General features: G+C 35.0%; 3 protein-coding genes across 8 annotated transcripts; 2 read left to right on the top strand and 1 right to left on the bottom strand.

The window, feature by feature from the left end:
- Nucleotides 1–1,900: 1,900 nt before the first annotated feature.
- Nucleotides 1,901–11,014, bottom strand: rbck1 (RanBP-type and C3HC4-type zinc finger containing 1). 3 transcript variants are annotated; one of them, XM_056242528.1, is made up of 13 exons: nucleotides 10,839–11,014; nucleotides 9,450–9,502; nucleotides 9,217–9,361; nucleotides 9,030–9,126; nucleotides 8,713–8,911; nucleotides 6,772–6,872; nucleotides 6,194–6,370; nucleotides 4,977–5,137; nucleotides 4,780–4,891; nucleotides 4,515–4,694; nucleotides 4,336–4,434; nucleotides 2,830–2,973; nucleotides 1,901–2,743 (listed from the first exon to the last, which is right to left on the bottom strand). In XM_056242528.1, exons 2-13 carry the CDS (start codon nucleotides 9,484–9,486, stop codon nucleotides 2,663–2,665), a joined length of 1,533 nt encoding a protein of 510 aa, XP_056098503.1. In that variant the 5' UTR covers nucleotides 9,487–9,502; nucleotides 10,839–11,014; the 3' UTR covers nucleotides 1,901–2,662. The 3 variants fall into 3 exon arrangements, with proteins under 3 accessions (XP_056098503.1, XP_056098506.1, XP_056098505.1); XM_056242531.1 differs by having other exon boundaries at nucleotides 6,194–6,367; XM_056242530.1 differs by having other exon boundaries at nucleotides 9,450–9,494.
- On the top strand, nucleotides 9,295–13,677 carry rpp14 (ribonuclease P/MRP 14 subunit). 4 transcript variants are annotated; one of them, XM_056242535.1, is made up of 7 exons: nucleotides 11,435–11,494; nucleotides 11,951–12,061; nucleotides 12,167–12,251; nucleotides 12,607–12,683; nucleotides 12,962–13,040; nucleotides 13,350–13,422; nucleotides 13,542–13,677. In XM_056242535.1, exons 1-6 carry the CDS (start codon nucleotides 11,475–11,477, stop codon nucleotides 13,419–13,421), a joined length of 444 nt encoding a protein of 147 aa, XP_056098510.1. In that variant the 5' UTR covers nucleotides 11,435–11,474; the 3' UTR covers nucleotide 13,422; nucleotides 13,542–13,677. The 4 variants fall into 4 exon arrangements, with proteins under 4 accessions (XP_056098512.1, XP_056098511.1, XP_056098510.1 ...); XM_056242537.1 differs by lacking the exons at nucleotides 11,435–11,494; nucleotides 13,542–13,677 and adding an exon at nucleotides 9,295–9,379 and having other exon boundaries at nucleotides 13,350–13,488; XM_056242536.1 differs by lacking the exon at nucleotides 13,542–13,677 and having other exon boundaries at nucleotides 11,404–11,502; nucleotides 13,350–13,488.
- Nucleotides 13,454–14,124, top strand: LOC130077327 (hydroxyacyl-thioester dehydratase type 2, mitochondrial-like). Its single transcript, XM_056242533.1, has one exon. The coding sequence runs from the start codon at nucleotides 13,454–13,456 to the stop codon at nucleotides 13,952–13,954; it is 501 nt and encodes a 166-aa protein (XP_056098508.1). The 3' UTR covers nucleotides 13,955–14,124.
- The last annotated feature ends 786 nt before the right edge of the window (nucleotides 14,125–14,910 follow it).

The following is a 14,910-nucleotide window of genomic DNA, read 5'->3' as shown; positions in this document are numbered from 1 at the left end:
TTAAATTGTCTCATTCAATTCAATGCGAAAATTTACATAAGAATACCTTGACAATGTACATTTTTGTTTTTGTGCATGAATTTAAACTCAATCATTAGTTTAAATGCATTCGCTTAAATTCGACAACTTTGTCAAAACTATAACTTTGCCTTGCGTATAATATACATGTTGTTTTACATGTGAATTTCAAAACAAAAACTCACTTAAACTCTCATTACATTGTTGAATTCAATTCAGTGTGACAATTTACATAGAAATTGTTTTACGAACAATGAACATGAACTTTTAAAACAAAAGTAAACCGTAATTGCTAAATTGTTGCATTCGATTCAATGCGAAAATTTACACAAGGATGATTTTACGAGCTATGTACATAACTAACGTAATTTTATGACATTCATGTACTTTGCTCATAATATAATTTTGATGTAAACTGTGACTGAATTGAATGTAACAATTTAGTAATCATAGTTTTTGTTTTAAAATGTATGTACAAAATAACATACGTTTTTACGTAAATTTTCAGACTAAATTAACTGGAACAATTTACTTAAGAATTCTTTTATGAACTATGTACATAATAGTTTAAGGGAGTTTTTGTTTTGAAATTAATGCACAAAAAAGCATTTATGTACATTGTAAATAATTTTTTACGTAACTTTTCACACTAAATTTAATGCAACAGTTTACGTAAAAATGCTTTTATAAACCATGTACATAACAATAGTTTAAGATATTTTTTTGTTTTGAAATTCATCTACAAAAACATTCACATTTGTCAAAGTATTTTTCTGTAAAATGTCAAAGTGAACTGAATACAAGAGTCTACGCAAGTATGCTTTTATGAATGTTGTACAAGTCCTTTGTAAAACCATCCATTTTGCGGCAATTTACATTTTGCTTTCACAAGCGATGTATGTAAAGTTTTTGTTTTGAAATTCATGTACAAAAACAACATTCAAACAAAAACGGTTGATATACATTGTTTGTAAAGTCATTCTTATGTAAATTTACAAATGATCTATGCAGAAATTTGCTATACTTGTGTTTCATGATTGAGCTGCTATGTGTTTTATTTAAAAATATATATATATATATTGAGACCAAAATATTTTAGAGCCCCTGTTCATAGAATTAGCAATTTATTTGGCAGGAATCGAATTAGTTCTGTGTATGTAAAATCTTAGTTAAGAAGCAATTATAAAACAGCAGTGGATGAAGAGTCATTTTATTATGTTCACAATTTTTATGTTAATGTTTTTGAAGTAAACGTTTTCACTACATTTCATTTTTTTCTTCTCCAAATCACCTTAATTGCAGTATTTTTTTATGATAAGTGCTAATCTTGGTACATTACGTACAGTTTTCATGAATCTCAGAGCTGGAATTGAAACCACTTTTAAGTAAAATTCTGGAGTGTGTTAGTGCTAAACGTGAAATACTTAAAGTAGTTTCTGTAATTTAACTCCAGGTTAGTGTTGAATCATGGCACATTGTTATTTTTATTGTTTAAATGCTGTTCACAACTGATCGTTTCCGCTTAACAACATCTAAGCTTAGATTAACATCCAAGTGGATATTTTCCATTATTCTTATATTGCTGAATCATGATTTATTAAGATAACATGCTGCCATCCACACAATACTACTGTTTATGACAACATAATCACTGCTTTGATTTTGCATTAATTTTGCACTAAAGAACAAGCTTCTTTCTTATTTGTTTGCACTTTGAGAGATTGTTATAAGTTGTCTCTGGTTCGCTTAAGTTAATGTCTCACATTTGACCATGTTGCTAAATATGTTTCAATAAAAAGTAAAGTAAAACGATCTGTGTAAAAGAGATTTGTTCATTTGTAAAAATTCAACATATTAAGGAGTTATTTAAACGTTCAAAAAATTTGAATCGGCTCCATTTTTTTGTATACCAGCTTTATTGAATCTATTGTAAACAAAAGCGAACAGAATGATAATGCTTCAACATGTTTAAAAAAAAATAGGAATATGAGGAAAAACCTGTATTTGAAAAATTATATTACAATTTCATTTTTAATTATGATATATCAATTATTAGGACAATTGAGTCTTTTTCTTTTTTAGATATATAATTTGATTACAATCCACTCCATTTTATGCATTTGTTGTGCATTTAAGTTAATCTTCAATGTGTCGTTTTTTTTTCTTTTACAGTTTGATTTGTTCCTTCATCATGCCATATTGCATATTCTACTACGATTTTACAACAAGAAAATCTTTAGATTATAAACAAAAATCACCTTATACAAAAATCAAGATACAACAATAATAAGTCTTTTCTCTTACAATAGCATTGCACAAAGTCCCAGAGCATCACGTCGCCAGAAAATAGTAGTGATTAAAGACAGTTTAAAGCATTTTTAAAAATGTCACTTTTTTTCCATTCTATAAAAGCTCAGATACTTTTAATTTTGTAAACACGTTCTGAATCTTTAGTCCTGGAACATATCGTTGAATCTGATGTGCCAGTGATATGACTAGAGAAAGTGAACGTTTTAAATGTACAACCACAACTGTGGCACATTAACCTCACCTGGATTATTGTAAGAGGTTTCATAAGTGTTGTGTTACTGTAGCGCAGGTTTTTGCTTGTTGAAGAAGCAGCGTTCAGATATGCCGCCAGTGTTCAATGGCAGTTCTGGCACTGTGGATGGCAGATGACTCCGTTGACTCGACATCTGCAACCACCCGATGTGTCTCCGGTACCCTGAGGAGTCAAAATCAGGTCTAGGTTAACTATATCTGATGCTTGTGAATCACTGAACGAATGAATCATGTAGTTTGGTGTCCGACCTTTGGTCCCCATCGGGCTTGTTTAGTCACCCAGCAGATCTCAGTCTTACACATCAGACAACAGATCCAGTCACAGCCATCTTTCTTCTGGACGATCACCTGACATTTTGGACAGTTCATCGCCTCGCCGTTCTTCAGGAGTTGCTGGAATGGAAACCGGTTGACAGTTAACGAACATTTTAACGTTAATTTTTTTTCAAAAAGCTGAAACATAAAGCACAACCAATGTAATCCGATTCCCGTTCAAATCAATTATGAATCCGTACTTTTTAGTGAATCAAAGGCGTACAGCATGACCAATGTAGTCTGATTCCTGAACGAGGTGACTCTTATGAATCGGCTCTTTTCAGTGAATCAAACACATTCAACACAACCAACTTAATCTGATTCTTGAACAAATGACTCTTATGAATCAGCTCTTTTCAGTGAACCAAACACATTCAACACAACCAACTTAATCTGATTCTTGAACAAATGACTCTTATGAATCAGCTCTTTTCAGTGAACCAAACACATTCAGCACAACCAATTTAATCTGATTCTTGAACAAATGACTCTTATGAATCAGCTCTTTTCAGTGAATCAAACACATACAGCGCATGGGGTGATCGTGGCCTGATGGTTAATGGACAGTCAGACCGGTAACACAAAGGTTGCAGGTTTGATTCTCAATACCAGCAGGAAATGACTGAGGTGCCCTTGAGCAAGGCACATAACCCTCCCTGGGGCACCACAGCAAAATGGCTGCCCACTGTTCCGGGTGTGTGTCCACGATTTGCAGTGTGTGTGTGATCACATTTCACTTTCACACAGTGATTCCTGATTGAATGACTCTTATGAATCTGCACTTTTTAGTGAATCAAACATTGGTTGCGCTGTGGATGTGTTTGATTCACTAAAAAGATACGATTCATGAGAGTTGTTTGTTCAGGAATCAGAAGACATTAGTCACAATGTGTGTGTTTGATTCTCTAAAAGGAGCAGATTCATAAGAGTCACTCAGGAATCAGACATCGGCACTTTTTAGTGAATCAAACACATATAGCGCGACCAATGTAGTCTGATCTAAATGTTTTATTAATAGATCATTATTGTACATTTATTTGTCAATAAAAGCCTTAGTTCAATCTGTTCATTATATAAAGCGATCATGTCTCTTCAGAAAAATGTGGACTAAACCGCTCAATTCCTATGGGTTATTTTTACGAGCTCTTGATGAACTTTTTGAAGAATCAAATTGTCACTTGCGTAGCTGTCAATGGAGGGACAGAAAGCTCTCAGATTTCATCAAAAAGATCTTCATTTCTGTTCTGAAAATGAACAAAAGTCTTACGGGTTTGGAACGACATGAGGGTGAGGGTTAATGACAGAAATGTCCTTTTTGGCCAGACTATCCCTTTAAGGAAATTCTTAACGATGCCCATCCCTAGTGGGCGCTGTTTCAATAACTTCAATAGCTTCAAATATTAACAAAAACGGTTTAAAACAAATGAGTTTTCCACCCACATCCAGCATCTGCGTGGTCTGCCGGGCTGCGTCGTCATTCTGCGCTCGTACACGCAGGTCGTCCTGGTACTCCTGGCAGTTCATTCCCTTGTGAATAGCCTTGAAAAAACACACACAGTCTTTTAGGTCAACGTATCATGCACTTAACTGGAATTGAACTAAACAAACGTGATGTTCACCTTGCAGAGGATGCAGTTGGTCTCATTGCAGATGTCACACGTGAATTCGTTGACGTCATCTTCGAAGATGCACCAGCCGGCACAGTCGGGCGTTTTGCAGTGGTAACTGTTCTCACTGCGCGACTCTGCGATGTTCAGCCTCAGTTCCAGAAACTTCTGGTACTCGTCCTGAGAGAGAAGCTGGTGGGAAACGGTAGAGTTTGATGTGTTTATCAAGTGAACCGCAATAAGTCAAGGTTAACTGATACAGCGTTTATGATCTTACTGATTTGATTTCTCGATCTTGAAGTATGCAGTTACAGGAATAAGCGTCGTCTCTATATGGACACGCCACCTCGGCATCCGTGCAGTTCAGAACGGTTTCCTTTAGACACTCCCTGTAGGATAAACAGAAGTTGTATTTTAGACTATGTTTCAGTGGTACTTCCTGTTTACAGTACCAAATGAACTGTCTTAAATGACCTGCAGAAGCTATGGAGGCACTCTCTCAGCACGGCGCCCTCTCCTGGCATGATGGTGCAAAAGCAGATGGCGCAATCCAGTTGATCTGTGTTCCCCACCAGACTCTGGGAATCTGTTTCCAGGAGTTCTTGGAAATTCTTCTTTCGTTCTTCTATCAGAGACTATGAATGGACACAGCCACATGTGTTATGTTTGTGTGCGTTTTTTTTTATGTGTTATGTCAAAATGCTAAAAGATTTCCTTTAGAATGAATAGCAAAATGTGGACCTAATCCTAATGGTGTGTTCACACCGAACGCGAATAGAGCGTCAAATACGCGTCTATCGCGTCTAGTTAGACGCTTGAACATTCGCTCGAGTTCAAATTTTTCAACTTGCGCGGAAGACATTCGCGTCAAACGCGTCGCCCAATTCGCGTCATTCGCAACTCCCAGCGCGAATGATGCGTCTATTCGCGTCTTTGCATTGACTTTGTATGTAATCTACTCACGCAAATAATTAAATTCGCGTTCGGTGTGAACACACCATAAAAGACGCTATCCTAAGATAATAAATTTTACTATGGAAAAGAGTAGACTTAAATTAAATTATTATTATTATTTTTATGTGTGATTAATAATTAATGAATAATAATTAATACATTTAATAATTTTGATTTTATTTAATGAATAAAAATGTATGTATTCTTTAAAATCCTTCTTATGAATGTGTCGTAATATAATTACATATAACATTTTATCCTATTGGTAAATATAAAAGCCTAATTGGGAAACAACTGATCTGCAATATCCACATGATAAAAAAAAGATACAATAGCAATCCTCTTTTTGATTTTATTTTATTTTATTCAGGACTGTATAAAATTAAATTGCTTCAATTTGCTTCATTAGTTTGCTTTAAATAATAAAACAGTATTTTTTTTATCATTTAGTCAACAACAAAATGAAAAATGCTTTTTGTGATGCAAAGCAAACAGAAAAAGAATCCACTTAAACACTTTCAAACCAGTGTATTACACAAATAAATTGTTTGGAAAGTAAAGGAGTTTGAAAACTCTCTAAATGTTCCTTGTTTTCACTTTCCATTGATCCATTGCTCTTTCTCTACTGTAAAGCTTTGTAGATGCAGGCATACGGTTAGGTACTTTCAAAAGTTTTGTTCCACAGATGTAAAAGTGGTTTTGACTGTAGTCCAGTATGTTGTGTCCTCTCATCTAACCTGCTCGTACTGCAGGCTGGCGAGTTCCTCCTGCTGGAGTCTCCTGGTTTCCGTCTGGTCCGGCTGGTACAGGTCCGGCACTATATAGTTCTCAGGTCTCGCTGTGCTGCACATCTCGCACCCCGGACGTGTGGGTTTATTCAGGAATGTGCACTCGGGACATGACCAACCAACCTTCTAGAAAACCAAACACGATTATAAATACGAGATACATCGATAACGAGGGCAACATAATGATAGATAGAGTGAAATAATGATAGATAGAGCAAAGTAATGATAGATAGAGCGACAATGATAGCTAGAGCAACAATGATAGATAAAGCGACATAATGATAGAGCGAAATAATGATAGATAGAGCGACAATGATAGCTAGAGTGACAATGATAGAGCGAAATAATGATAGATAAAGCGACAATGATAGAGCGAAATAATGATAGATAGAGCGACAATGATAGATAGAGCAACATAATGATAGATAGACAGAAAGGAAGAGCAACAAAACGATAGAGCGACAGATTGATAGAGCAAAAAATAGATGGAGATAGAGCGACAGACGGACGGACAGAGAGATAGATACCTGAGGTTTAGCAGGTAGAGGAGGAGGATGAGGAAGGTCGACTCCTCTGGCGAGCAGCTCTGGTGAGCGTTGAGGTCGGGGGCCGATGTTCTCTATTATAACTGTATTAAGAAAGACAGGATGTTCAGTAAACTTATGAGAAATAACAGCTTGTATATGAAACATAATAAATATTAGGCTTGGGCGGTATCCAAATTTTGATACCGTCAAACCTCCTCCCTATTTTACCGCGGTATACGGTATTACCGCGTGACTAATTAAAAATTATTACATAAGGCTCAGACGGCATCACCAAACTGTTGGTTTGTGCAGGGATGAGTCACAATTTTCGAATATTCAATTATTTGATTTTATTATAGAATATGGAATAGGTTGTGGGATTATTGTCTATAAAAAATCCCCATGTTTTCCGTTCTGATGCGGTGGTGACACGTTCAACCAGAGGGTGGCGATGCCAATAATGCATCTAAAAGCTGTCAATCAACTCTCAGACAACAGGAGAAGATGCACATTGTGAGCGGAGCATGTGAGCGGAGTGGTAATATTTCCTCCAGAGCAGAGAGCGCATTTCTGAAGATCACGCGCCGCGTGCTCAGTCCACTCAGCGTCGCGCGCTCAGCATGCCCGCAGTGACATGCTGGTTAGAAAACATGTGAAGTAGGGCTGCCCGTGCATGACTTAAACAATTTTTTTTCTAGTTGACTAGTAGTAGTTGATTTAAGCCATTAGTCTAATCATTTATATTGATTAAATTACTTAAATATATATAGGAGAGAATGCTAAACCATAATGAGCGTTTTCGTAATATATAGCCTATTCTGCATCTCAAAGCACACATAAAGCTTGCCACAAAGAACCGGCAAAAGTAATTATTATGCATGAAACATTTTAATTGTTTATTAATAAAAAACTTTCTATGTCAGTGGCTGCACAGATAAAGTTTACGATGCAGACTCGCATCTTCGCAGTAGTGAACGCGCATAGAGAGAAATGCACACTTCATATGAATTAGCCTACAGAGAGCAGCCCATTTCTTTTAGTTTTTAATTGTTTTGTTTAAAAGTAGACATTTCAAGCTTTCTATATATATACACTTCTCAGATATTTAAGGCATCTATCTTATACGCTGAGTTTCGTTTATTTTAGGAGACGCGCTCCAGTTCACGCGCCGGCTTATATTGTCTAATATATATCCTTCTTATTTATTAATCCAGGCAATTCGTTGATGAAACATTGATTAAAATGAAGATACAATTTATGCGAAACGAAATTCACTTTAAAGAAAGGCTTTCTACAAAACAAAACGTAATAAGTGGTCAAAAATCATGTCTGACCCATTCCAAATGTTTTCCGATATTGGCCATCTTATGATCCTATCTTATTCATCTCATGCAGTTTCCTTTTCATATAAATCAACATAGATGAAAAAAAAAAAAAAACCATTATATTATTAAACATAAATATGAAAAGAAATGAGTTTTTTATTTATTTATTACTTATAGCCTATTTAAGTGTCACACTGCTCCGCTGTATAGCTGTGTAGCCTACATGCATGTGTGCGTGCATATGGTGGAGGGGTGCTATTTTCGAATAATAATTAAATAATACCAGGCGATCTTCAAATATTATTTTTGCTTGAAATGCCCATCCCTGCCAAACTGCAGAAGTCGTGTTCTTCTTCGAGACCAGGTCACTCGTTGCGCAACTTGCCATCTTTCCCCCTCTCTTTCTCCTCCACACTGTCACGTGATGACAACCACACATAAGCATTTTTAGCCATTAAATAAATTATATTTAATCCTTTTCTCCTATATAAGTGCATTGGATTTTTTTTTATGACGGTATGACGATATTGAAACTGATACCGTTGCTATTTTTAGATCCCGCGGTATACGATATTACCGTATTACCGCCCAAGCCTAATAAATATAGTCTCAATACCATCAATCCGTCTGTCCTGTTTCTCTTTTCTCTCTTGTTCCCGGCTCAGTTGGGCAGTCTGTGCTGAACGGATGAAGAGGAAGGCCGAATCGTCATGGTTTCGGACTCCATAATTATACAGGGTGTCTTTGTCCTGGGCGAGACGCTTCCCGATCACCCAGCGCTGGAGGGCCGGGTGGAAGCCGTAGTCATTATTGATCTGGAACACAAATATATATATATATATATATATATACACATTTAGTATTATCTATTATTTTGGGTTTCGGTTTCAGAGAAGAGTTTTCCTTCTCACGTCCATCACTAACACTCTTCACCTTTTCTTTGAGCTCTGAGACCGTCATGTAGACTGGAACCAGCACTGTTATTGGGATGTGGGCGTCTGATACGGCGTCCGCCACTCCTACTCTCAATCTGCCGCCACACAAAGCCAAACACAACCATGGTTACGTATGCTCAGCGTGTCAGTGTTTCTCGTGTGATGGAACCGGTCTGACGGCATACCTGATGCTGTCTTTAGAGTACGCATCTGGATTTATTTTGACACACACGGGGAGTTTCAGGTCCAGAAGTCGATCCAGGTGTTTAGTGGCTTCATCTTTGTCTCTGGAGTTGATGGCGTCACTCAGCAGTTGTGCGGCGTCCTCCGCTGCCACGGTAACATAAGGCATGTTGCTGTGTCAAAATATGACTTATGGTATTTATATTTACTGCATAATATATTTACTAACACTCACCTTCTTTTATATTTCTAGAGGCATCTAGGGCAGCCATGCTTTAATCTTGAAAGCTTATTAAAAAAAAAGAAGCAATAAGTTTAGGTAACAATTATTTTAAATGGTTATCAAAATTAAATGCATGTATAAATTTTTTTTTTTTTTTTTTATATCCAAAAATATATAATTGTATATGTCCAAAACAAAAACGGCAATATCATGGTTTAGAGACAGAAATGTATTCGATTTTTAAATTTGTTTTATTGAACAATAACACAACAGTCCTGTTATCTCACCGTGACAAGTACAACTAAAAATTGGCTTACAATCTTTAGACATATATGTGCATACTAAAAAAAAGTTTTAAATAGTTCATATATTTTAAAAATATATACTTATATTTTTTAATAAATTAAATATTTATTTATTAATATAAAAATATATTATTTTTCTGTCATGTCATATCACATCATTTCGTATCAATCATATTATTATGTCCAAAAAACAGCAATAAGTTTTAGACTAAAATTGTTTTAAATAGTTCATATATTTATATAAATATATTTTAATATTTCTAAATAAAATAAAATTTTATAAATATTAATAAAAAATATTTTAAATATATTATATTAACATTGCAATAAGTTTTAGTTTCAGACTACATTTTCTTAAATAGTTAATATATTTAAGTAAATATATATATATATATATATATATATATATATATATAATACAAATATTAACAAAAATAAAATATACTGATATATTATATTAAAATATATATTACAGTATATGTCCAAAAAAACAAGCAATATCTGTAGATATTGGATCACAAAAAAATACTGTGCTTATACCATGGTATTTGTATTATGCTCTCTGCACTGTAAAAAGTGGTAACCTGCAACTGTTACATTAAAGAGCTATTTCTAATTTAGGTTTGCTGGTATACATTTATCTTGGTTCAGTAATGTTAAATCATATTTTTGATAGTTAATTTAGATGTTTCCATGTTGTACCATCATATACCTATTTTATTTAATTACATTATATTACAATACATGCCTATTCCAGATTACAGTAGTACTTTTTTATTGAGATTTTGCACCAGTTGAAATTCGGTCCATTAAACTATTCTGCTACTTTATTCATACATGTTCGAAAAAACATGGCAGCGCCAATGTACTATTTAGTGTAATTTATAACTAAATCATAATAGAAATAATTAACTAAATATGAATACCGGTACATATCTTTTTGCATACATCTAAGAAATTGCATACAAAGTGCAAAATGTATTTTTACACTATCTGTAAAATTTGACAACCTTAGAAACAACCGCAAACATAAAACATGCGCTCGTTCAGCACAGCAGCAGCGACAGTAAAACAAATATGACGAAATAAAACTTACCAACCATAGGACAATTGTAATAAAACTCTTCGTGTCGTATCTGTGTGTTTTTAACTAGACGCTGTTAATTAAAACCTCCGTGATATTCTCAAATCAGGGGGAATTTAGAGGAATGAAAAGTGAAACGAAGTTGCTTCAGGAAGTTCCAGTCAGCGCTGTGGGAAAGTCTCGTGAGGTTGTGCAACTCCATGAAAGACAGACAGATGCGGAAGACACTCGGTTAATATTTCAATGTAGTATTTGTACATTTATGCTATATAATAAAATAAATAAAAATAAAAAATAGTTTTAACATAAAAAATGCGAATATAAAAATACAGATAACTGAAATTAAAGTCCCCGTGAAATCAATTTTTTTTTTTTTGACTTTTAGTATGAATATGTTATCTATAAGCTAAACAAAATATAAGTAGAAAAAGGTGAATTGAAATGTGGCCAAAAGTAGTCAAAACAAAAAAAGTTAGCAATAAATGTGATTGCTTTCGTTTAAATAGTGTTGTAAAAATATAAAATATTTAATATATTATAAGAGATTTACTGTCTGTGTTTTTCCCCCCAACATTTGTAGACTTTTATCGAGGTGTTCTCGCGAGATTTGACAGCGCGAGAGGGTGCATGGCGCTCCGCGTGCTGTGAATGAAGGACAAACAAAGCCTGTAATTCTGTGAGTTTCTCTGTTTTTAGACCTCTAAACAGTTGTTTAATTGCATATTTCAATGTAAATTGTTTTTTAAGCGGCTGGAGGCTCTTTAACTCTGTAGTTTAAGTGTTTTTGGAGTTTGTAGCCAACACAGACCTTGCACGTGACCTAGAAGAAACTGATCTTCCCAATAATGCTTATTACTTTAATAATTCACCTTTAAAGAATATTGTGGCAGTACTATGATACAATGATTGTATTAGATGGTAATACCATGTTGCATTCTCATATACCTGGTTGTTACTGAATAATTCCTTACCGTATTAATTTACATGTTTGAATATGCTACTATATTTATATTATAAACAGACATCTTTGTGACAACTTCTGCCATTGACATACCATGATTCTTCTAGTAAATAGGAACTGAAATGCATCGATATTAACGAGTTTATATCTTTCTTTATTCTAGCACACCATCTGAAAGGATTTGTGTCAAACTACAAGCTATGGAGGAACCCTCAAAGTTTGAGCGATATGTTTACAAAAATGCTTCAGTTTATCATTATATGAAAATTTCTCTGTAAGTGTCATGATACAGGTCAGTTTTGATCTGGGTGTTTTTATTGCAGTCTTTAGACGGTGAGCATAAAATGGATCGAAACATAACATTTTTCTTTATTTTTAGTGTTTTGGCGAATGGAAACAGACATATTTCTTCTGCAGATTTCAAACAAATGGTCATCCGTGGACTTAAAGAACTTTACGGAGAGGTGAGCACATAGTATGGCTCAACCATGTAGGTAGGAATATGGTTTCTATAAAGTCAATGCATAATACAAATGCATAATACATTGGGAATTGTTCATTTAATTATTAATGATTCCAAATAAATAAAATAACCAAAAATTACTTAAATTCTGTAATAAATACAGTGAACTTTTATTTTCAGATGGAGACTATTTACACCCCTAATAAAATTGATTAAAGAGGTTTTATTTATAATAAAACATAGATAACTTAATTTTCTTTGTTGTATAAATATGTCCTGAAGTCAGTAGTCTCTTTTGACTTTATCCTGCTTTCTGACTGTTTCTAATGCATAATCTTATTTCTTCTGTATGGCAGATTGGAGCTTCTATTCCATTTGATCTGCTGAAGTTTGATGAGAACGAATTGACCGGCATACTACGAGTGTACAACAGGTAAGTCATGCTCCTAGTACAAATCTCGAACATTTAGGCCAAAGTGTTTAAGCATGGTTTAATTGAAGTACAGAGCTGTTAGTAAACATGGAGAAACTTGCGGTATTCCTAGTCTGGCCTCACCATTTTAATTACGATTTTTTTGTCTGTAGGAATAAGTATCTGAAACGGAGCGAACTGTTTTTTTCTGAAATGAATAAACACTAATGGATTTGTCCCACCCATTTTGTGTATCTAATAATGTTCATTCTTAATATTCTGTTGTTTCTTAATCTCAGTGGCCTGGTGAAATTGTGGAGTGCATTAACGTTACTGGGATCATATCAAAATGAGGCATGTGCATTCAGAGTCACACAGGTACGTTTTCCCCAGTATTACGTCTGAAGCTGATTCGACATTTACTTGAGCCCTGAGTCTGCATTCTTTTAATTCACACTGGATTTCAGTAAAGAGCTTGTGGATCAATTGTACCTCTGCCAGGAATGACTCGACAAAATTTTAATGTGGCTATAGGCAGTCTGTCAGCCAGCAATTTGCATCAGAAAGGCGGTTACTGTGGTGTCTGTTAATCTCCTTTTAGATACCGAAACCCATTTCACTTCTAATCCATGTCATAGACATCTGTTTTGAAAGCAACTCTAATGTTGTCTTTATTTATCATTGCAGGTGTCGCCATTTTTGTTAGCACTGTCTGGGAATAGCCGTGAGCTGCAGTTTGAAAACCAGTTGACATCGTGAGGTGGGCCTACAAAACAAATACCTTGGAAAAAATGACGTTCTTTCTTAGAAGAAGTATTTTCAACAGAAATATGTACCATGTTGTCAACTCAGCACTGACAGTTCCTGCATCCCTCACAGTGGGGCACAGGTCGCTTTACATCGGTGAACGGGCCTCGCTAAGCAAAACATTCAGCGCCAGAGACGTCGCACTTTTTGCTGAGCTGACAGGGGACACGAATCCTCTCCACCTCGACCCAGAGTACGCCAAAACGACCTCTTTTGAGAGCCCCATTGTGCACGGAGTGCTGATTAACGGTCTCATCTCAGCAGTTATTGGGACAAAGTTGCCTGGTAAAGGCTGCGTGTTCCTCTACCAGGAAATACGCTTTCCGGCACCGCTCTACATTGGAGAGGAAGTTGAGGCGGAAGCGGAGGTTAAAAAGATCAAAATGTCCTTCGCTTTTATTTCTGTTTCCTGCGCTGTCAAAGACAAAGTGGTCATGGAGGGAGAGGTCATAGTGATGATGCCGCAGAATGGAGAGCAATTGTGAGGAATGCTGCCGTTCAGTTTGTGTGTTTATGTTCCAGATATGCTTCCAGGAATTAAATGTTCTTTCTTGCTTATTTTCGTTCTTTTGAAATGTGACGCTCACTCAAAGATTTAATATTCATTGCTTTTGTTCTCTGAGGTGCAGTTTAAATACACTGTGTGAGAAAATAACTTGACTTGACTGATGTGGGTAAGAAATCGAGCTGTTTCCAACCTCAACAAGGAGATCATTTTCAGATCCTTTCAAATTGTTATTTCTAATAGAAAACAGTATGGTTAACATAATAGTATTACAATTACATTAAATTAACCAGCAAATGTCAACTTTTCTTTCGAACTAAATCTTCTGTAATGCATCCAGTGTAACTTCAGGTTATTCACCACAAGATCTTCAAATAACTATCTTAGTCCTCAATACTTAGATTTTTCCCTTTCTCTCTCTCTTGTGTCTTGTTTTTATCTAATATTTGTTCAAAAAGTTTAATTTATTTTGTACATTGGGCAAGTTAAATATATATATATATATATATATATATAAAATAATTATAAATAAAACTATATGTAGCGTGTTCAAGATGGGAGGAAAATCAGGATGCTTTGCCAAGAATATATAAGATAAAAATTGCGAATTCATTCATATTGAGTCACATGTTACTCCGACTGGTCACATGATATATTTTTTTTGTCAACATTTACCCTCAACGCTAGCAGCTTCGCAAAGATGCAAAGCTTGTGTTACAAACTCCAACCAAAACTGCATAACAACAGCCATATAAATAAAGTTGAAATTTGTTTATTTGTTATTTTGCTAAGTTTAATTTTATACCGAGCCTCACAAGAAAAGATATGATTGAATTTAGCCGTGAAGCCTTATGTGGTTTCCTGTTTGAGTGCACTTACTATAACATGGCGTCACTCACTTTATTTCTTTCTTTTCAATGTTATTGTCAGAAAAAT

The sequence above is a fragment of the Rhinichthys klamathensis genome, unplaced genomic scaffold (assembly GCF_029890125.1).
Source record: "Rhinichthys klamathensis goyatoka isolate OS25496 unplaced genomic scaffold, OSU_Roscu_1.1 h1tg000727l_1, whole genome shotgun sequence".
Taxonomy (NCBI): Eukaryota; Metazoa; Chordata; class Actinopteri; order Cypriniformes; family Leuciscidae; genus Rhinichthys; species Rhinichthys klamathensis.
This window is presented reverse-complemented; position numbering and strand designations above follow the sequence as displayed.